At 33.1% G+C, this 24071-nt stretch overlaps 1 protein-coding gene across 1 annotated transcript in view; it reads left to right on the top strand.

Annotated features, from left to right (window-relative positions):
- Positions 1–1009: 1009 nt before the first annotated feature.
- Positions 1010–24071, top strand: part of AGMO (alkylglycerol monooxygenase) — a 355080-nt gene continuing 332018 nt past the window's right edge. Inside the window, exons 1-3 of the mRNA XM_023216020.1 lie at positions 1010–1300; positions 2758–2888; positions 11677–11828. Of these exons, the coding sequence (XP_023071788.1) occupies positions 1175–1300; positions 2758–2888; positions 11677–11828 (409 nt within the window). The 5' untranslated portion in view covers positions 1010–1174. The remainder of the gene's footprint in view (positions 1301–2757; positions 2889–11676; positions 11829–24071) is intronic.

The following is a 24071-nucleotide window of genomic DNA, read 5'->3' on the forward strand; positions in this document are numbered from 1 at the left end:
TTTGAGTCGTTATGATGTTTTTGAGTATTTTACCCTAATCACATTTTTCTCGTAAGTTTTGTGGTTTTTACTGCACAGTTTTGTACAGTATTGTGATTTTTAGGAATGGATATATCACATTATAGCAAAACTGACTATACATGTACCAAAATGTTAATAGTGTTTTGGGCAGTAATTTATTATTACTTATCTACACTTTCTATATTTTTCTAAAACAATCGTTCATTGATACTTTAATTAGATCTATCTAAACATCTTTAAATGATAAAATGGCAGCTAAAGGATGATTACAGCTAGGGTAAAGGGCTGAGGCTATTCTGGCAAGCTCCACATTTTCACTGGTAATGTAATAAATTAAGTGCCTTATAATCTACTTAAAAGGTACAATCACTTAAGCTCTTTCTGTAAAACAGAAATAGGTCTCACAGCAACATCTTGGCACCTTCTTTAATCAGAAAGTTCCCATAAGTACTAACAAGAATCGAGGAGATGTGACTAACCAAGTTTCCATTAAACGATGTAGGTTATGTAATAATCCAAATGCCCCTAAACTGGTTGCAAACATTCAGAAGTTATAATAGCATTATTCAGATACAGAAATATAAATAGGTGATAAGGAGCCAGATATTCAGTACTTACTGACTTTCAAGCTATTATTGAGTAGCTCGCCTATATACTGTCCCTACAGGAAACAAAGAGACTACAAACTTGAACACATTGTAAATTTCTAAATGAGGAGAAAAATGTTTTTCTATGTGATTCGATGCTTGAATTTCTATCCAGTTTTTCAGAGTGAACTTATACCTGCATTATCACTTTTTTCTTTCCATGACACTGTTACAATTTTTTTTCTCTTCTTTTTTAAGTAGTAACTTGCTCCACCTACAGTAAAACTGCACTGTATGACTTTGGTTTGGGTATGAGTCCTCTTTTCCCTCCCCCACATGCCCTGTTTCTGGCCTAGCGCCCACTGAACTCTGTACTTGCTCTTGATCCTTGTATTTTTCTGTCTCTACACAGAATCGGCTGTTGAGTGTGCTCTCAATGGAGGGTTTTAGCTGTTCTCTGACAAAGAGCTTGTTCTGAGCTGCACATCTCATCCTCTTTGTTCAGCCTCTGGCTTCAAGCATTGAATCCTAAATATTCTCCAGCTGGGAATCAGACAAGGGCAGAAATGAAGAACCCAGAAGCCCAGCAGGATGTTTCATTTTCCCAGGGATTTCGCATGTTGTTTTACACGATGAAACCCAATGAAACTTCGTTCCAAACATTAGAAGAGGTGCCTGATTATGTTAAAAAGGTGAGACTATATTGGAAGAGGTTACTCTTACTCTTGCTGCTTTCTTAATAAATGGTAAGGTCAACTTCTTTAGGGTTTTGTTCACTTTCATTATTCAAATTATTAAATTCTAATAATAATTCAGTTTCTTAAAGGCATGAAGCAAAAGTAGAATTTCTACTTGAACTTCCTTACAATCCATAGCCATCTTCACCTGTAAATTCCCTTCCTCCTTTGTATGTCACTCCAGAATATGATAAAAACAAAAGTTTAAAGTTTTCCTGGATTCCGTGGCATTGTAAATGTAGCTATTGGAAGCTCAATGTCAAATAGTTACATCACATCAGTAAACTTTGTAACAATTTCATTTTTAAATCTTTAACTTGTCCACTCCTTCCAGGGAAACTATTTCTTCTTTCATTTGGTAGAATAGTTCTGCAGAATGAAGGATACGCAGCTTGACCAAGTCCAACTCTGACTTCCTAAGTTTGAATTTGAACCAAGTTTTCTTTGAAACTCTGAAGTACTCAGAGGCACATTTCACTTCTGGTTCCTGGCTATGACTAGAAGTGGAAATATCCAGAATTAGAACTTGAGTACTGAAGTTCCCCACCCTATCAACGTTGTTCCTACAACACTCACTAGTTCAAAGCAGAAATAGAAAAAAAAAAAAAAAATGACATCAAGAATATGTTACTGAGAGTTCAGTATAGAAAGCTTCAAAACTCATGATTACCTTCCAAATGAGTAAAATCCATGCTTTTTCAAGATTAGATATTACTCTTTCTTTCTAATTTTTTTAAGTTAAAGAAAGTGGCACTGATATCTTCATAAAGTATTATTGTTTATACTGCAACATCAAACCGAATTCAATGCTCCATCACCAATAGTGGAGCCTTCAAAACACCTCTTCTTACGTGAAACAAAAATCAAAGCCAAGTGAATAAAATCTGAATCATGTTTCAAGAAAACATGTAAAATTACCATATTCTCTAAAATTCTAGGAAGAAAATTGTCTCTACCCTTTCAATTTCATCATTAGAAATAGTTCTGGTAATACTAAAATGAAAAATTAGAATTATGTGCATCTTTAAGGAAAGCCTCTTGAAGTGGATCTAAATTACACATGTAGAGATGATAGACTTCTAATTATTTACCTTATTCTCAATGTATTTTTTTAACCTCATTTGGAAGATGTTCCTCATAATGTTATAATATTATAATTATCATGGTTATCTCTATGATTACATTTCATATTCAAATTGGATGATAGAATCTGAGCACATATTTAGCAAATGTCTAAAATAATTAGACTTCTTTACCACTGTGTGGAAAGTAATCCTCTAAAATGGATGTCTACCATCTCCTGCGGGGCTTCCCAAATCTGGGCATTTCAATTCTGAAGTGACTAATCAGGAAATGTAAAATAATTTCATATGGAACATAATAGCATCTCTTTTCTGCAATTTCCTTTCTAGGCAACTCCATTTTTCATTTCCTTGATGCTACTTGAACTTGTTGTCAGCTGGATTCACAAAGGGAAGTCACCGGGTCGCTTGGATGATGCTTTAACGTCAATCTCAGCTGGTGTTCTGTCTCGACTTCCAAGGTGAATTAGATGGTTAACAACACTGAGTAGAAAAACTGAAATTGCCTAAGTATGAGAGACAAAGGAACTCGATGCATGGGAGAATTAGTTTATTTCCACAAATATTACCAAAGAATTCTGTTCATGTCATTATTTAAAATTTTGATATTTTGTTCTTCATTGATTTTTTGCACTCATTTTAAAAATCACCCTAAAGATTATTTATCTTGACTTTGTTGATACCCCTTTAAAATGAGTGCTTCATTTGCCTTATTGTGGTTCCAGCTCTGAGTTATGGTCTAGTTCTCTATTAAAACTGTGTTTTGTCTCTTCCAGCTTCAGAAAGAATAGCTCTCTGGGGTGTAGACATTCCCTAGAGCAGGTCACACAAATCTCTGAATAACTACAATGGTTTCCTAATTGGTATCTGGCTCTAGTACAACCCCGTTTGCAACCAAACATTTCCATAACATGAATCCAGTGAAAACCCTTCACTGGCTCCCTATTGCCACAAGTATAAGGTACAAATCCCTGTCCTGAACTATAGAGAACATTGTTTCTCTGACTTTGCTTTGGGTCCTCCACTCTCCTGTCCGTCATCTTTATCCTATCATGCTTTACTACTTGCCATTGTTCACATGCCACAGGTACTTCCCTCTGCCTAGAAAGCCATCCAGGCCAATTCAGATTCATTTATTAGGTCTAAGCATAGATGTCACACTCTTCAACAAGCCTTATCTGTTCTCCAACCTTACGTTATGCATTTCTACACTACAGTCCCATGGAATTGTGTGCTTATTCCAGATCTAGAATTATCACAAGACATGATGCTCACCTGTTTTTCTCTCAGCCCTTCCTGGTAGCTCACACACAACTTGAGAGCAAGAGGTGTGTGTTCTTAATAGTTTTAGCTCCTGTGCCTGGAATGATGTCTGTTGCGTGTAAAGTTACCCAAAAAGCAGTAATATTCCTGTAACATTATGTTGATGATAAAATTAGGGGATATTGGGACCCGATAATAGTAAGATATAAATGACCTACTATTTGTTTAGAAAGAGTACATTATAATGTGTGAAGAAGAAAGACCAAAACATGGAAGTCATCTTCAACACATGTGGGCTTACCAAAGAGGTAGAGGGTGAGCAAAGATTCCCTTGGACGTCTGTGCTTTGAGCTACTGATGAATGTTCTCGTTCCAGCTTCCCACCCATTACTTCTTGTCTTGTTTTAAGAGCTTTACTTCGGACTGGTGCTCATTGCTTTGGAATGTTTCTATTAACCGCCCAGTGGGAAACTAAGGTGGATTTTTAAAAAATAACATGAAAATTTTAAACGTCTAAAAAAGGTGGAATAATTTCATATATTACGTAAGATAGTTTAAATAGAAAATAAACCTAAAAGTATTTTTTTTTCAATAAGTGTTTGAGAAAAGTGCATTAGGTATATAGTAGAAGTAATCTTAATAATATTTACTCTGAAAAACTACTTGTAATTGTTGCATTTTGCAGTTGGAATCGGAGGAAGATAATGTCTCCAGAAATTTGCAGCTAATTCCCAGATTATCATGAATAAGAATTTACAAGTATAGATAATTTCCTTTATTATAATACATGTCCCCCTTAAGCAGAAATGAACAATAAATACATTCAACATGCCCAAGGGTATATAGCTTTAGATATAGATTTAGTTATTTGAAAATACTCAGTTGGTTAATTTAGCTCATTCTCAGAAAGTTAAGTGTATAGATTTATGGAAATCAGATTATTGATAAACTATAAAAGTCACCTGATAACTGAAAATTGTCCTGCATATACAATTACAGGTCATATATTTTACTGAATTGGAATGAATTTGTTAAGCATTTTGACAATGAATTTGACAGCAAATTGAATAAACTCTTCAGAATTATTTTTTTACCTTTTAAAGTTTGATTTGGTTCCAAATTAAATTAGATTGTTCTCTTATCATAACATTGTAAGTACCAGAAATATAAACTGTATCCTCAATACAATATTTTTGCTCAGCAGTGTTATTTTAAAAAGGTACAGAGTTATAACAGGAAAATAAGAATAAAAGATATATTTTTACAAACTATACACCCCCAAAAGCAGAGAGACAGAGAGAGAGAGAGAGAGAGAAGGAAAAAAAGAAACCAAAACAAACCAGTCCTTCAGGGATAGGACATGCGGTTCTTTTCCTTCACCCACTACTCATAACAGTCCTTAAACTAACACAAACTGTTAACTCTGGTGCCCTTTGAGAGAAAGGTAAAAGGTTATGAACTTCAATTTGGAGAATATTTTTCTATAGTTATTTTAAATGAGAATAGCAAATTACTCCTTTTATCCTTGTAGATGTAAAGAACAATTCTAAATTGTGAAATGTGGATTTCTTTAAAGTTTTTCAAGGAATTTTTCTCTTTTACAGACTTGTCTGAAAGATCCCAGTAAAGCAAATTATCTGAAAATGAATTTTTGTTTTGTTTTGTTTTGTTGTATAGAACTATGGTGAAAATGTTTTTATTTTATTTGTTGCTATAAAAAAAACCCCAAACCCAGATATAAACAGAAAAGGAAAAGTAAGTCTGTGGATCCATTCCTCTCAATCCGCTTTCAGGAAAAAAAAAGGAAGAATTTGACATCAATTCTTAAAACAATATTTCAGTTGAAGCCACAGCGTCAAGGGGAATCCCTGTGCAAATCATTAACAGCTGAGGGTTAGATTAACACGGCAATGATTGTATCCTCTCCCAGGGACTAATTTCATTTTCTGCACTAGCAACAGGGGCTTGCTACGTCCTTCAAATAGGTGATTGCAAGACAAATGGTAGTATGCCTTTTGCTAATACGTTTGTGAAGAATTATGCTTTGGATAATAATTCCAAATAAGCATGTGGCCTCTGACAAAAGAAGTGGAAATCAAAGCGAACACGTTTTTCCACTTCGTCTTTCACGTAATAGAAATGTTGTGTGCAGACTTTGAAGAAAAACGATGTTTTTCTTTTGAGGATCTTAATTTCAGGATTACATAAAATTTCAGGTACCTTAAAGATTAATAGTGTGCTTACCATGGTGATAGAAAAGACATATGCTACCGCTTTCAAATCTTTATGTCAAGGAAAATATTAACGATGGAGAAGATTGTATCTTGTTTACAAGTCTGTTGGACAGACCATGGTCTGTAATAAAAGTCCATCTGTCCTAAGAACCAGATTCTGGGCAGGCTTGCATCTGTTTTGCTCTTCTGAAATCCAGTAGACAGTCTATCATCCAGTAGGCAGCCTTCCTAATCAGATACTAGTCCTAGTTATAAAAAGATATGTCTATGTATTCTAGATAAACACAGTGTATTATGCAAATAATCTACCTTTCTAACAATTAGTCGCATATGTGACTGTAAAAAAATTAAACTTTATTTAACAAAATATTTACAAAATCTATTGTTTAAGCAAACGTATCTAAAACTTGTGAAATATCCTGCTACTGACTTAAATGTTAATGAGTGAAAAATAATCACTTTTTTTTTTTCCTGCTTGTTTAAGCAGAACTCAATTTCCAATCCTTCATTAGAAAACCGGGACTTCAATTTGTTACTTCCTTCCAATGTTTCTACTTCCATAAATTGCATCCTCCCCAGAGAAGTTTTATTCCTGATATAAATATCTACAGTATGTTTGTTTTTAATGGGTTCATTTATTCTGTTGAAACAGCAGATTATAAATCAAATGGCAATAGGTTAGAGGAATAATTTAAGTAGGTAAATTTTCAAATAAAGTTGGGGACACTCCACTTTTAATACATATGGGTCACTGCCAATTTTTACTATGGAGCTAGCTTCACAATGTTCAACCATATATATGCATACTTTTACTGGCCATGCCTGCCATGGAATTTTCCATTCCTGACAAGAAAGTTTCAATTCATCAAAAAAAAAAAAAAAATTAAAAAGGAGGAAATTAAACCTTTTAGAAATATTTTTGACTCTTTGGGATGGGGCCAGAGAATATAGAAAAATTGTATACTGGGTTTTTATACTAGGGGCTTTAGCATGAGAGGCTAAATGTTGCCTTGGCAAATCAGACCTAACAAATGAATGTATATAATTTTGGATGATGACTTTAATAAGCAGCAATTCATTGTCCAAAATAAGAGATAAATGAATATATGTAATGTTAATAATAATACTTTATTATTGATACTAAAATTTGTTAACTTAGAAATAATTATTAAAAATCCCCAAGTAAGGAAAATAGATTTTAAAATTTGTTGGTTTGTTAGTTATATTTGAGAGAATGTCTCATTTCCTCTTAACATTTGCATTAGAAAACTAATAAATAGACTTTGCCTTTGTTATTAATTGCATAACTTCACAAACTGCTATTAGACGAAACTTCCCTAGTGAATCCAAGATTCACTGCTTATTAGTCTGGACTTGTGTGTTTATTCAATCGAGTAATACATTTCCTGCAAAGTAAAGAATGTGGCAAATTCATTTCTTCCAAATCTATCACATTGCGTTTTTAAAGGTTTATGGTTTTATGGTTGCTGTTATGAAGAAATTAAATTAAGTGATTGTTTTATGAACAATACTATTTAACAATAAGAATTAGTAGTACAGATTTTATTTGTTTGCAGACGGTAAAGGTAATATTTTCTATCTTATTATTACCAAGCAAAAATCAATATTCCACTAGATGGAGCAAAAGTGGCAGTAGCTTTACAGACAGGCAGTGCAAACTCCTGGATTCAGTTGAAGGGATTTTGAAGTAGATAAATAACAACATTTCCCAGAAAAATCTCTCTCACTCTCTCTACATAAATGTATATATGTGTGTGTGTGAGATCCAATATATATACATATATATGATCTAACATATATACATATACATGATCTAATATATATATGATCCAATATATATGATCCAATAATATATATAATCCAATATATATACACACATATATATGATCCAAAATATATATACACACACACATATATATGATCCAATACATTAATTTATTTGTAAATTCTTGGAGTTTTAAGGATATTTGTAATTATCTTGTTTAAATACTCATTTATTTTCTAGCTCATAAAACAAGAGTATTCGAAACAAAAATATCTAATTTTTTTTTTTTTTTTAGTTTTGTATAATCTGGCCAAATCAGAACACTCAGCTATAATGACAGTTAAGGAATAATATAAATTGGCAGATTCGTATGAGTATAGTACATAAGTCTATTTATTTTGAAACTTGCTCTGTTATTTTAGGAGGCTGCAATGAGAGCATTACTTCAAATGTCACTTGCTTTCTTAATGACAACAACTTGAGAGTCATTTTAGGGCTAATTCAGCCTAATTATCTCATACCTTAAATTATCCTTAGATACTGAATGGGTGAACGTCATGACCACTCTCACACTTCTGTTCTTGGTGATGGGTAGACTCAGATGGAGATGACTTTGAAAACTCATTAGTTTCTAATTTTCAATCCCCAAATAACATTTATTTCTGATTTATTGATTATTTTTTAATATTAACATTAAAACTGAATTTTATTTTGTAAAAAATAGGGATTAATACTAAATAGTAATTTAGTAACTTAGTAACTTTTTTATAGTAACTGAACATTGACAAATTTCTAGTGATGAGAGAAAAATGTTAAGTAAAACACACAGAAAATCAGATAACTAGTTAGAGAAATAAGCTACTTTTCATTTGCTGAAACATATACTTCAGACCTAAGAGAAAACTGCTGTTTGGGGGAATTCATGAAGAAAATAGGACAATGGAAGGAAAGCCTCTCTATACACAGTTTGCTAATTAGAGGATTCTAATGTCTCTTTACATTTAGGTCACTTTCCTGGCCTTACATTCAAACTTAAGGCATAAAAGGGATCTGGTATTTGGGAATTCCAAGCCCCTGTGCTACCCAATATTCCATCTTCATGTGATAAAGTAAGCTTACTATATACGTACATATTATATGTGCCTCTTCCTGCAGGATGGAGTTTAGAGAGTTTAAATTCCAGGATGCAGAGTCATGTGCTGAGATTGCAGGGTGGAAAGGGTAAGGGGGATTGAGAAGAGAAAGAGGAAGGAATTTTGGTTTATGATTCAAGGTCTGGTGGGAACATTTTTGAAAATGTAGGTGCTATTTTCTACAATCCCGGGCTTTCCAGAGCTTGATAATCATTTGCCAGCTGTATTGTTTAGGTGAATTGCTTTTAGTTGTGGGCACTCCATAGCTATTCTTTCATATATGTAATAAAAGAGGATCAAATTAATTTTGCTGATAGAAAGCAGGGAATATAACTCTTACAGCTTCTCCCCTCCTTCTTCGTGTCTTGAGGGAAGTTAGGCTTCATGCTAATGTGTGTGGGATGTGGTGGGGGGAAGGCTTGACTGTAGTATGTCAAGCATATTTCAGCTCGATTTGTGTCAACCCTAATAAGTCAGTTGATGGAGTAATAAATTGGGTGTCTGCTCAAGACCTGGCAACTGTACAGGAAATAGAAAAAGTATTTCAATTTCAGGCAGGTTTTTAAAAATTTTTATTTATTGATTGATTTAATTGTATTTATTTATTTATTTATTTTAACAAATGGAAGTTTTTCAAGGACCTTCAGTCTGTTATTGAGATCTTGGTATCTTAATGCCTATTCCGTTTTCACTGGAGCTGACAAGAAAGATAGCATATTTTTTTTAAAAGGTATTAAACTGAGGGAACATTTATAAGGCTGGTGGTGTTTGCCCTGTTTAATAGTGTGTTCTTGTGTCTTGTACTGTGCTTGGCATTTAGTAGGCTCTTCATATGAATTCACTGAATGACTGCCTGAATCCACGGAGGAATCTGCTTTGATACTATGTGCTAATACTTAAGCCATTCAGCTATAGATGTTTTCAACTTTCTACTACATTTTGTTTTAATCTATTTTTCTGGATCAGTTGTCTTAAGGCAGAAGTTATCAACTGGGGACATTTTTACTCCCCAGGAAACACTTGGAAATATCTGGAGACATTTTTGTAATCATAGCTGGGGTGAGAAGGAGGGGTCCTAAATCTAGGTGCTAAAGAACAGCAATGCTGGAATACATTCAATGATGCACACGAGAGGCCTTCAAAACAAAAAAGTATTTGGCCCAAATTGTAGTAGTGTTAAAGTTTAGAATTCCTGTTTTAGAGAAATTGTTATATTGAAGCATATAAAACTGATATTGTCATTTTAAACCTAAAACTTGAATTTTATATGGGTAACCCCTACTAATAAACAATAGTGAGCAATTTTAATATTTCATAGTTTCAGTAAACATTTGCACCAACCTCTTCCAACAAAGAACTATCCTGTCCAAATGTCAACAGTAGCACTGTTGTGAAGCCCTCATCTAAATATATAAAAGTAACCAACCAAGCTAACAAGCTTTACAGTATAATTTGTTCTAACCCCCTACTTTGACTAACATACCTTCTTAAAAACTTGGAAGGCAGGTTTTAAATGAAGGCCCACAGCAGTCTCAGGGCCACTGCAGCAGTGGTTTCTGGAGTACTCAGAGTATCACTCAGATGGGCATTGTAGTAGAGGTACAGGATGAGCAACTCCTTTGGGTCAAGGACTTGAACACAGGGACAAAACTGCTTCTTCCAACCATGTAATCTCAAATTGGAAATTGAGATTTTTAATGTGTGGTGATGTGTACTCTTGTTCAAAATTGTAAGCATTTGGCATTTCTCTGAGTTATGTATATTAATGCTGTTATAAAATAGCCTAGTGTTTTACAGATTAAATAATAATACTTTAAAATATTAAAGTATAAGAGGTTGTTTTAAAGTTATTAAATCACAGTTAAAGTCATATGATAATTAAATTCAAGAATAAAATTAAAGGGCTGGATATTTAAAAGAACCAGTAAAATGCTAATTTGCAGAAACTGACTCTGTAAAGGGAACTATTGTAAAAATAAAAAATTTTAGTAGTGTAATAATCTGTACCACTTCTTCCACTTTTATCTAAAATTAGAATATTTAAGAAGTTTCTCAGAATTTTCAGCACCAAACTTGTTGATGACTTATAAATATATCTTTATTAACCAGGATGATTAATTCTTTTTCTATTTAAAAATTAATATAGAAGGAAAAGTCAACTCAATCAAATTGATAAAAGAGACAAAACAATCTAGAAGCTAATCTTAGATTTGATCACATAAAACTTGAAAGAAAAAATAATATACTTTCTAAAATTAAAGCATATTTTGTAGGTTTTTAAAAGTTACTGAAAATAAGAATTTGCAGAAGTTTGATAAATAGGTGGCAAGATATAGTATAGTGTCTGAGTTTTAGAAATATTTGTTTATTTTAATTAGGTTTGTATACCTTACATCTAAGGAAATTTTTTTCCTAATATTTTAAAAAGCCTAGTTTATATTCCCTTTATAAAGCATTCTTAATATATACTTCAATAAAATTTAGAAATGACAATCATAGAAATTACGCTGTAGTCTTGCATATTTATGTTGCATGGGCTCAATGAAAAATATTTTAAGAGACATGAAAAAATGGCCTTTTAAATTTCATGAAGTTGAGAGCACAAACAGCTGGCATCCATGATGCCTATGAAATAAAATAAAGCTTCCTGGGAATGATTTTGATACTAAGGAATTTGAGCCTTTAAAAAGAATGACAGAGAAGAAACAAAGTAGAAGAAAGAGTTTCATTTTTTCATATGAAGATATTAATTTTAAATGTTATCTAAAACATTTTAGCATAATTTTATTTCTAAAATGTTATATAATCACTGATTGTGAATTTTATCTTCCAGTCTATTTTTCAGGAGCATTGAACTGACCAGTTATATTTATATCTGGGAGAACTACAGGCTGTTCAGTTTGCCTTGGGATTCCCCATGGACTTGGTATTTAACCTTCTTAGGAGTTGACTTTGGCTACTACTGGTTCCATCGTATGGCCCATGGTAAGCTGTGAATGAGGACTTTTTGTTAACTTAGGTTGAACTGTGTTTGGTACATAGTATATATTCAGTAAATAATTATTGAATGTATAAATACAGGAATAAAATAGTATATTTTACTGGATATAAAAGTTAATAATGAAGGTTTACTTTGCAATTTAAGTGGAGAAAATCTGAAGCCATATTTTAAAAAGATATGAAATTATTGGAAGTACATTTTTTTCGCTTCTTTCTAATTTTAAAAAAGATTAGAAAGTGATGGCTATTGCATTGCTTTTTAAATCATTTACTGTTTGGTTTTTAATGAGAATTTTAATGTTTATGGGGGTATTCATTAGTCAGAACCCAAACAAGTTCCTAACATTTGGCTGTTGGGATAAAAGGTTTTTTTTTGTTTGCTTGTGTTTAATTTTTTATTTCAATAGGTTTTTGGGGAACAGGTGGTGTTTGGTTACGTGAATAAGTTCTTTAGTTTTGATTTCTGAGATTCTGGTGCACGTATCACTCGAGCAGTGTACCCTGTACCCAATGTGTAATCTTTTATCCCTTGCCACCCCCACCCTCTCCCCCGAGTCCCTAAAGTCCAATGTATCATTCTTATGCGTTTGTGTCCTTTTAGCTTAGCTCCCACATATGAGTGAGAGCATATGATGCTTGGTTTCCCATTCCTGAGTCACTTCACTTAGAATAATAGTCTTCAGTTCCATCTGGGTTGCTGCAAATGCCATTATTTTATTCCTTTTTATGGCTGAGTAGTATTCGATGCTAAATATATATCACATTTTCTTTATCTGCTCATTTCTTGATGGGCATTTGGGCTGGTTTCATATTTTTGCAGAGAAAAGGGAACCCTTTTACACTGTTGGTAGGAAGGATAAACTAGTACAACCTCTATGGAAAACAGTGTGGAGATTTCTTAAAGAAGGAAAGGTAGATCCACTACTGTTTGATCTGTAATTGATCCAGTAATTCCAGTGGAATTGCTGGATCAAATGGTGGATCTACTTTTCCTTCTTAACCCAGAGGAAAATGAATCATTATATGAAAAAGATACTTGCACTTGCATGTTTATAGCAGTATTGCATTTTAATATATTGCCTTCCATTATTTTTATTATCACATGCTTGGTAGAGTCAAAAAATGTACGCAATATCAAACTTCACAACCCAATTATTGAGGGTCATTCAGGACTCTGCAACAGAATGAAATTTCAGGTAATGTGTTCTACTATAGTAAGCTTAATTCAATTTGTTGGCAGTACTTCCACATTACAAATGAAAATGCAATCAGCTAGGCACTGACCATATGAACTTTTCTGTTACCATAGTTTTGCAAAATGTCTCATCTGCAAAAGCCCTCTTACTGCACTGGTTCACTGAATTTGCTTTTGGGGATTCTTGGCTGCACTTTCAAAGAAATATTTTGTTATAGAAAGGGAAATGGAAGAATAAGGAACGAATCTAGGTCTGAACCTCTGTAGGGATATGAAGGGGCTGAGAAATAGTTGTAGAGCTAAGCTGAGCAAGTGGTCTCTGAAGAGAAAAAAGCATGCCAAAGTATTTCTGAAGGGAAGAGCGGGAAAGTACTAATCTTGAAAAACTACGGAAGAGCAGAACTCAGGATTTCAGTGGGTGGTTGGTTGAGTGGGTGGGGAGGAAGGAAGGAAGAGGAAGGAACCTGGAATAATAATAATAAATAGATGGCAGATGGACAGAAGAGACCAGAGATCAGGGTGAATAACTGAGTTATCTGTGTAGGAGTAAGTGTGACCAAATATCCTTCCCAAGCAAGGATGAAGGAATTAGGAGTAGCACGGATTTGTGTTATGCTCAAGGCTGTTGAACTTTAAATATAGCATTGTTTATGTTAACCACCTTAAGCATGTGTATTTAATGAAACTCTATGAAGGTTTAATTTATTAGAACAATTTGAAGTAAATATATAAATTAGAAAAAGTTATTAATTTTGTGTGTGATGACATTTGTCTTTGACACATAATAGGTCAGTTCCTGACACTGTTTCCTCATATATAAATGCAAAGGCTACTCCAAAATCAGACATGATTAAGAATGAATATGGTTTACATAATAACATATTTGTGTTTTATTTCAAATGAGTAGTTTTCTTCCTAAAATGAACTCATTGGCAATCTTCCTCATTTTCTATGCAACAAAGGGGTGTTGCAGAAAGCATTTATATTGTACTATATTACATACTTTTAAGAACCTTCTTCATGCCACACTGCCCAATACAGATGTGTTTATTTGGGAAGTCTGCAAATTTGTTTATTCCTTGAAAGCCCATTATCACAGGAAACACAGAACCAACAAAATATTACCAATATAAAACTCTTAAAAATGTTGATTATAAGTGTTCTCCGTTGGGAAGAGCAATAAAGTAAAATAACAGATTAAAAATGTGGCATCAAGGCTATTTAAAGTATGCTTCTCATTAGAAATTTTGAACTGAATCCAGTAAAAAAAGGCAGGCATTAAAAAAATTGTGAAAACCTTCTGGAAAAACATTTACAACCTTCAGGCTATGGAGCCAAACCGTAAGTTCAAAGACTTTTGACTTGTAATGGAAAGCTAGTAGGAAAAAAGTAATTTATTTAAATGTATCAACCTTCAATATAATGCTTAATTTTTAAATTTTATTTGTAAATAATACTGTAAAATAGTAAAATGGTTTTTTAGAAATCAAGACACACACAGGACTAAAAACTCCCATATAATATCCAATTTCTTGAGCCTCTTGGAATACTGTCCAAATTGAATAACTGGTCAAATTTACTTAACTGAAAAGTTTCAATAATTCCAAAATACATATGTCATCTTAAAATATAGTAAGACAAAAATAAAATCCTACTTTTTCTATTCAATGTATTACTTTCTTTTCACTACTTCAAAATGATATAGCAAAAACATACTTCACAATTGTTGGCATGTTAAATGCTGTGAGTTTTGAAGAAATAATATATTACGTATTTAAAATTTTGTCTTTACATGTATTTAAATTGCTTCCTTAGGATTCCAAATCATTGCTAGATTTGTTGTTGCTGTCATTTGTTTCTATTGCATATATGTTGCATTTTCTCAGTTATGGGACAGTTAGCAGAAAACAGTTTATTCTCAACATTTGAATTCCATCTCTATCACTGTGCCAAGATATTGAAGTTCTGTATGCTCTTTATATAATTTTTTCTTCCTCTGGAATGAAAAAGAAATTGCTAATTATGGTCAAATTACACAAAGCAAGGGCAATACAATAGTTCTATTATAGACCGCTTTGATGATTTTAGAAAAATATATAGAAGGATAAATAGTTCTTAAATTTAAAAAGTAACTTTGTGCATTCTTTTCCTCCACATAAAAATAGTGCATTAGTGGCTCACGACTGTAATCCTAGCACTTTGAGAGGCCAAGGCTGGCGGATCACAAGGTCAGGAATTCGAGACCGGCCTGACCAACATGGTGAAACCCCGTCTCTACTAAAAATACAAAAATTAGCAGGTGTGGTGGCGCACGCCTGTAATCCCAGCTACTCCGGAGGCTGAGGCAGGAGAAATGCTTGAACCCGGGAGGCGGAGGTTGCAGTGAGCCAATATCATGCCACTGTCACCCAGCCTGGGGCGACAGAGCTAGACTCCGTCTCAAAAAATAAAAAATAAAAGCAGTACATTATTTTTCTTTGTACATTTTATTAGTTACACTAAACATGTAAGAAAACAGGTAAAGATTTTCAAGGAAACATTTTTAAAAGCTGATAATTACTGCTTGGGAGGAACAAGAATGAGGCCTTCAGGGTTCTGATAATAAACTCTGTCTTGCCTTGGGTGGTGTTTACATGAGTTCTTATATTTGTAAAAATTCATTGAGTTAGTTGTACACTTAAAATTTATACTTTTTCTCTATATATACTTTTACAGAAAGTTAAATTCATAAATAATGTCACCAATGTAATTTCTTGGTTTATAGTTCTAAGGCAGAATGCTATAGTATATAACCAAATTTAGAAAAACAATACAAGTGGTTATGATTTGTGATTCTATGTATAAATTGTGACTTTATACTGTTTTTAACTGTATCAGTGTCAACCAAGTATGGGGAAGTGCCAGCACGCCAGTTATTAATTTATGACTTCTCTTCAAATCTATTCCTCTTTGCCCTTCCTTGTATTGTCAGAGCTGCATGCTGTAGACATTTCTCTTTTCCCAGCTGACTTGATGTTAGACTTTGCCAATTTAAGGGGCTGGAGGGACACTGCAAAGGCAGAACATGAGAAAGGGACCTTGCCTCCATTTTCCAGCATGCTCTTTTGTATCTGGCACTTACAGGTTTGGTATGTGAGGCGTGTGGCACACTTCACCTCTTGCTCAGCTGTAGCCTACACACTCTGGCAAGATTCTCGGCCATTGAGGGGGCCGCACCAAAAATCTAGCTGTAGCTTATACACTCTGGGACCTATATACTCTATTTAGTGAATTTCTCTGTCACCAACAGAGTTCCAGTCATAGCCACAACCTCTCCAGAGATGTCTGGGTCTTAGACTTGGGGTTGGTGTGAGTGTGTGAGTACATGAGTGGGACTCTTCTAAAGGTATAAGTACCTCCTGGATTCTCTCTCCCTCAGCTCTATAGGCAGTAGCTATATTGTTTGGTTGCTACTTCTGTAACATTGAATTCCTCTCTCCTTACCTTTTTAGTTGTTAACTTCCTCTTTACTCGTTAATAATTTTTTATATTAACTTTTCCTTATTCAAGTTACTAATGTGGTTTCTGTCTCCTGATTGGACCCTGACTGAAATAGGCAGCCTCCTCATATATTACATAGAATAACAAATTAGAGTTTTCATATGAAAAAAGCTCAACATCACTAATCATTACAGAAATGAAAATCAAAACCACAGTAAGATACCATCTTACACTAGTCAGAATGACTATTATTAAAAAGTCAAAAAATAACAGATGTTGGTGAGGTTGCAGAAAAAAAGGAGTGCTTATACACTGTTGGTGGGAGTGCAAGTCAGTTCAGCCATTGTGTAAAGCAGTTTGATAATTCCTCAAATAACTTAGAATTGCCATTTGACACAGAAATCCAGTTATTGAGTATATACCCAAAGGAATATAAATTGCTCTATTATAAAGACGCATGTGTATGTTCAATGCAGCACTATTCATAATAGTAAAGACATGGAATAAATATAAATACCAACCAATGGTAGACCGGATAAAGAAAATGTGGTATATATACACTATGGAATACTATGCAGCCATAAAAAAGAAAGAGATCATGTCCTTTGCAGCAACATAGACAGAGATGGAGAACATTACCCTAAGCAAACTAAGGAAGAGAAAACTACATACCACATGTTCTCACTTATAAGTGGGAGCTAAACAATGAGAACACAGGGATGCTAGGAGAGGAGCACAGACACTGCAGCCAACTTGAGTATGGAGGGTGAGAGAAGGGAGAAAATCAGAAAAAAGTACCTATCAGGTACTATGCTTATTACCCAGGGGATGAAATTACCTGTACACCAAACCTCATGACACACAGTTTACATAGAACAAACCTGCACATGTGCCCCTGAATCTAAAAGTTAAAAAAAATTAAAAATAAAATTAATAATAATAATCAAAAAATTAAAATATAAAATTTATCCAGTTGTAACTTTTACTATTATATTTCATTCTGAGGCATTGATTATACATTGAGGTTACAAAATTTAGTTTAGTCCTGAAAGTGGGATCATTATCTAAAATTGTTGTAATAAGCAATCCATACTATCCCTCAAACTGTAACTTTTTCCCTCAGCAAACAGATTGCTTAATTCATTTTAAAAGTCATCTCATTCTGTATGCAAACAAGGTAGAGTTCACAATTTTTGTGTGGTTACAAATATTTATTCCCACAACTTCATTTTGATTAAGTGACCTCCTATATATGACTCTTAAAGTTATTCATTCCTTTCTGGCTTTCTTTTAGAAGCTGAAGTTAGATTATCCTAATTTCAATCATAGTTTAAACATAGCTTAATTTCAATCATAGTTTAAATCAAAATAAACAGATGTATTGCTGAGAAATTATTTTAACTTGTGAAGGTGCCAGGAATGTGGTCTGCATTGATGAATAGATTATTTACATTCTTCTGTACTTGTTTTTTGATATCAGAATATACCTAAGATTTTTGTAACTCTTTACTATACGTTATGACTTATTCTTTATTTTAAAAATACACACTATGACAGGTAATGCTGGCTCATACTTGTAATCGTAGCACTCTCAGTGCCTATGGAGACCAAGACAGGAGGATAGTTTGAGGCTAGGAGTTTCAAGACCAACTTGGACAACATAGAGAGACCTTTTCTTTACAAAATATTGAACAATTAGCTGGGTGTGGTAGCACATGCCTACAATGCTAGCTGCTCAGAAGGCTGAGGCAGTAAGATCACCTGAGCCCAGGAATTTTAGGCTCCAGTGAGCTATGATTGTGCCACTGTACTCCAGCCTGGGTGTCAGCGTGAGACCCTGTCTGTAAATATAATAATATATACTACTAATAATACATTGTGATTGTATTCTTAGTGGATTACTTAGGGTAAGCTCTACCTTGTATTTGCCTGAGTTACTACCATTTTTCTTGTCTTCTGTCATGATCCATTACTTTTCCTCTGTCCTTGAAGTGTGATTATTTAGCACCTCTACGAGAGAAGCCTTGGAGTTCCCACTAACAACTTTCCTATGCCTTTTAGTTTATCATTAGTTTCAACCAAAACATGGCACCTATGTTAACCATTTTCCTCTGAGTTTATTTCAGGAGCCATCCCATGTCACATGTTAAACATTTGTCCATAGAAGCACTTAAAATATGTATGAACTGAAAGGTCACCATTATTTCCCCTCGAAATGCCTGATTTGAGGGAGTCTTTCTCAGAGAAATTGCATATTCTTATCACTAGCAACTGTAGTCATTTTGAAAGCCACAGACTAACTTTCCTTTGGTGTTCTGAGATTCCATATGTAGATAATGTATAGAAAGTACATTTGAAACAAAGATTATGGCTATTATCAAGGGAGTGTAAGCATAAATTCATTGAGTTATTAAACAGGGAAGTTATAAACAAATATAAAATATAGGGATGTCAGGAATCTCCATTAGTCTATTTTGGAACATTGATTGTAAAGTATAGAAATATTTCCAAGAATAATTGGGAGAACCGAGGATGGCTGTGCAATATTCTCCAGAAATTTAATTAAAAGCTGTGAAATGAGTAATTGAAATTAAATTGGAAGGCAAATGGAGTAAAGATTATAAACTTTAACTTACTTTTGATTCTTTTTATGGACACAAAATATGCCGTGCTTTTCTTTTAGCCTTAGAACATAATGTATTCGCCTCTTATATAGCAGAAAGAGCATTAAAATTTGAATCAAAAGATCTAGATGTGCACCACTGTGCAACTGTTTACCACACCCATAACCTTGGGATTAACCTCTCTGAGACAGATTTTATGTATTTTACTCATCTTCTAGTTTTGTGAAGCAATTCTAATGAAAATGCTTTGAAAGTCCAGGAACCAAGTAAAGATGAGTCAATGAATAAATAAGCCAATTCAAAGAAAGTAAGATGGAGGCTTATATAAACTTTTAGGGACATTTCAAACGGGAACAGGAGGGAAAACACTTAAATTTGGAGTAGACTTTAGGATTGCTTTGGAACAATATGTGATTAAATATGATCTGGAAAAAACAGATTGTGTCCGAAGTGATTTTATTCAGAAAGAGAATTTGGAAGTCTCTTTCACTAAATATATATGATGCATTCGCACACAAAATATTTGAATACAGCCATTTTAGACCAAAACAAGTGAAATCAAGTTGAATTCTATCCACTTTCATTTACTGAACAAGTATAATTATGATGAAATTTAGTTTTATCATATTAAAATAGCATAATGAAAGATGGCTGTGTGAATTACTAAGAGGATACATGAAGATTTTTGCAGTAATCATCAACTTAGATATTTATTTCTATAGCTATTGACTTGACTTATGCATTTATTTGTGAATAAATAAATTAATACATTTACTTATGTATTTTTTTTCAACAAATATTTGAGACCACTTATCTTATACCAACCCTATACTAAGTACCTGAAATGCTTGCTTAATAACAGGTATGGTCACTGATTGTTTATTCTATTGTGAATCAGAGACATCAACAACTAATTACAATAATAATAGGGGCAGGTTCTAAAATTGATAAATAAACTGTCCTCTCATTGCCATTAATTCTGAAATTTACAAATTTTTGAAAAGTCTGTATTGTATGCATAAACATCAAATGGGATTCTGTTTAAAATTCTTATTTCTCAAATGATGATGCTAGTAAAAGTACTAATAGTATATAGAAAATTGAATTTCAAGTATCACTGAAGGGCTTTGGAGAAGCAACAAGTATAGTGGTAAAAAAAGTAGATTGTGGAGCCAAGTTCCCTGAGTTCAGTTCTTTGTACTGGCACTTATTAACTGAGATTTGAGCAGTTTAATCTGTGTCTTAGTTTCTTCATCTATAGAATGGGAATAATAATAATAATAGTATACATCTCATAAGATTTTTATAAAGCTTAAATGAGTAAAATTTAAGGGAGTGACTGTCAGATTCTTAATACTATTTAAATGTTACCACTGTTATTGACTACATGTTTTTTTATATTGCTAGGTACTACACTACATGTTTTCTGTTAGTAACACAGTATATTGTATGATTTAATTCTCAGAATAACCCTTTAAAGTAGGCACTCATTCATGAGACATTAACTGAGCACCCACTACATACTACAAAACCTCCTAATTGCTAGGCTTATAGCAGTGCACAAATAAAAGTTGCTGCCCTACCTTGTATTTGACAGCACACCTGGGAGCTTATGGTTAACAAAAATTTAATTATTCACTTGAAAATAACTAAAATAGTATAATTGAATTGTTTGTAACCCAAAGGATAAATGTGTGCAGTGATGGATATCCAATTTGTTATGATGTGACTGTTACACATTGCATTCCTGGACCAAAATATCTCGTGTATACCATAAATATATACACCTACTATGTACCCACAAAAATTAAAAAAATTTTAAAGTTATTACCCTTTTGGTGCTTACATCCTAATGAGGGAAGAAAGTCCAGATATAAAATGCATCCTATGTAATATGCCAGGTATTGAGGCATGCTGTGGAATCCCGACTGATGGACCCAACAGTCAGGTAAGTTCAAATGTCAAAGTAATGAGTTTGAAGTGCATAATTTTTTCAGTTTGACTAATTTCCTAAGGAATTATTATATTTGTCCAAAACCAAACAATTTTCTTATTTTAACTTCATTTTGTAATGTATTTATTGAATTCTGATTCTTTTTTTCTAAAGGTACAAAGAAAGAGTATGCCCCCCAATTCCTATAAAATTGCCCCCATTCCTATAAAAATAGGAATAACTTATTTTTCTTACTCCAAAGCATTTGTCTAGGAAATAATTGCAGAGAAAAACACAAGTGAGCAAAAGATAGGAAATGAAATGTTCATCTAAATCCATCCCCGAGAGACAGGCTCTGTAAATAGAGAGTAAGATAATAGACCCTGGAACCAAACTGCCTGGATTCAATTTCTATTGCTACCACTTTTTAGCTGTGTAATATTAAGCAAGTTATGCCACTCCTTTGTGTTTCCTTATTTGTAGATGCAAATAACAATAGTATAATTTTCACAGACTAACTGAGAGGTTTAAATGAGTAAAAATGGACAAAACACTTAGGGTGCAGTCTGACACATAAGTAAAAAAGTTATGAATTCATATGTGTCAACCTGTTTATGTAATGCATTTTATATAATGCAATAATATAAATATTGCTATATTTTCTGTAAATAATAATTAAAATACATTGGTAGTTATAAGAATTGCCTTACCCAAATTCAGGGTTAAATTTACTTACCTCCATACAAACAATTTTTTTTCTCACTGTTAACTGGGGATAATAATACTTCACAAAGGATCTTATAAAGATATATTTGTGTATTTGTACAAATGTATTATATAATACAATCCAAAGCTAGGAAACCTTGGTTGTATGAAGAATGCCATATTGATTTCTATTTATCAAATTGTAATGGAATTATCTTTGTCTTATTCAGATGCATTTATTGGAAAATGAACATTTTAGTTGTCACAGAGACCGTTGACAAGCTGTGTTTTAGATTTATACTGAAATTAGACATGATACTAATGATCTTTTCCTAGATGAATAGTTGTCAACCGTAATAAAAAAATTATATTTCTTTTCCCCAAGTAAATATCATGGAATTTGATTTTTTTCTAGTAAATCAAACTTATCCATATTCCCTTCATCCTTCAACACTTGAAAATTTTTATTTTGAAATTTTAAAGATTTACATGAAAGGTTTTAAAAGAAATAAAATCCATTAGAATTTGTACATTTGCCTATATTTTAAAATGTCTTTTGTTGTCTTTTCATCTTAATTAAATATTAATCCATCAAAATAGGCTTTTCCAGCTTAGAGATTGAAATGTCTTTTCCAGAACCTAGGAAATGACTTGAAAAAAATTGCTAAAACAGATTTGTTCTTTCTTCTCTTACACTAATGGGTAATTCGATTTCGTTCTTTTTTTTTTTTTTTTTTTTTAACAATTGAAGCCTCATACTTCTTAAAATAACTTCTAAAATGTAATTTTGTGCCATAAGTATGTATCCTAAAGTATGTACTGTATATAGTTTTATTCTCTCGAAATTTGCAAATCTTGGTAATAAAAAACCCCACCACTGTATATTATCACAATATATAGCTTGTGCTACATCATCTTTTAGAACAAATTTTCAATGCCAGCTCTGTGTTTTGGAACTGTTTGAAGAATGAAGAAGACATGTCTTCTATGTGAAGTGCTTATACTCTGAGTTAAACAAACAGAACAGAAGAGCCCTAGAAAAATACACCAGATGTGCAGGTGGTAGTTAAATCAACAAGAAATCTGATTTCATCAGTATTAGATTTCATTAGTAGTGATCTTTTCTTCTTTAGAAATATAGGAATATAGTGGAAAAATAAGTCCTTATGCAGAATTTGATGGCTCCCACCATGGTGAAAATATTGCTCAGGAAAAAATCTGACTCTAAGTAGAAGGACAAAGTGAACTGCACGTAAAGCATAAAACCAAATGAGTAGGAAGAGAAAACAAAGAATGTAAATGAGGTTGAGTACAGGATATTTGAGTGGAGGCAGTGATATATAAATCATATTTATAGCAAAGATCTGTAAAATAAATTTAAAAAATTTACTAAAAATGAATAGTACAGGCAATCATAATTTAATAAAACCAGGTAATAACTATATAGGTACATTGTTACTATCATAGATTAATATTTTGACTAAATAAATATCATAAGAAAAATGACAAGTGAAAATGCAACAAACACGATTATTAATCCCAAGAAAACAGATTGATGAATATTTTATGAGAATGGAGATAAATAAGAACAAATACATAACCACAGCATAACAGGAACTCTTTGGAATGGCAATATATGTTATTTAGATCTTAATTAAGTACCAAGTGTCTTTTTGTGACTCTAAATACCTATTTCCATGTGTATAAAAAACAAAAACTGAAACAGAAAGTACTTAAGGATATTACTCTGAGAGGTTTTGCCAAAATCTTGTGGGTGAAAGATGAGCACTGAATATCACTAAAGGTGTAAGGAAGATTTTTTGCTTGTTTTGTTTTGTCTTTTGAGACAGGGTCTTGCTCTGTCACCCAGGCTGGAGTGCAGTGGCATGATCTTGTCTCACTGCAACCTCCACTTCTCGGGCTCAAATCATCCTCCCACCTCAGCCTTCTGAGTAGCTGTGTCTGTAGGCACATGCCAACATTCTTGACTCATTTTTAAACTTTTTGTAGAGATGGGGTCACTTTATTGTCTAGGCTGTTCTTGAACTTCTGGGCTCAAGACATCCTCTCACCTTGGCCTCCCCAAGTGCTGAGATTATAGGCATGAACCACCGCACCCAGCCTAGGAAGATGTTTTATAGTTGACAAGATGCTCTCTCACTGTTTTTCAAATCCTAAAGAACTCAAGATTTTGAATCTTCTTCACTGGAATCAGCCACAGGAAAACAAAATATGTGCATGAGTCCTGCTAGTCATTGAAAACCTGTCATTTTATTAAATAATGTTAACAA

The sequence above is a fragment of the Piliocolobus tephrosceles genome, chromosome 8, assembly GCF_002776525.5.
Source record: "Piliocolobus tephrosceles isolate RC106 chromosome 8, ASM277652v3, whole genome shotgun sequence".
Classification (NCBI taxonomy): domain Eukaryota; kingdom Metazoa; phylum Chordata; class Mammalia; order Primates; family Cercopithecidae; genus Piliocolobus; species Piliocolobus tephrosceles.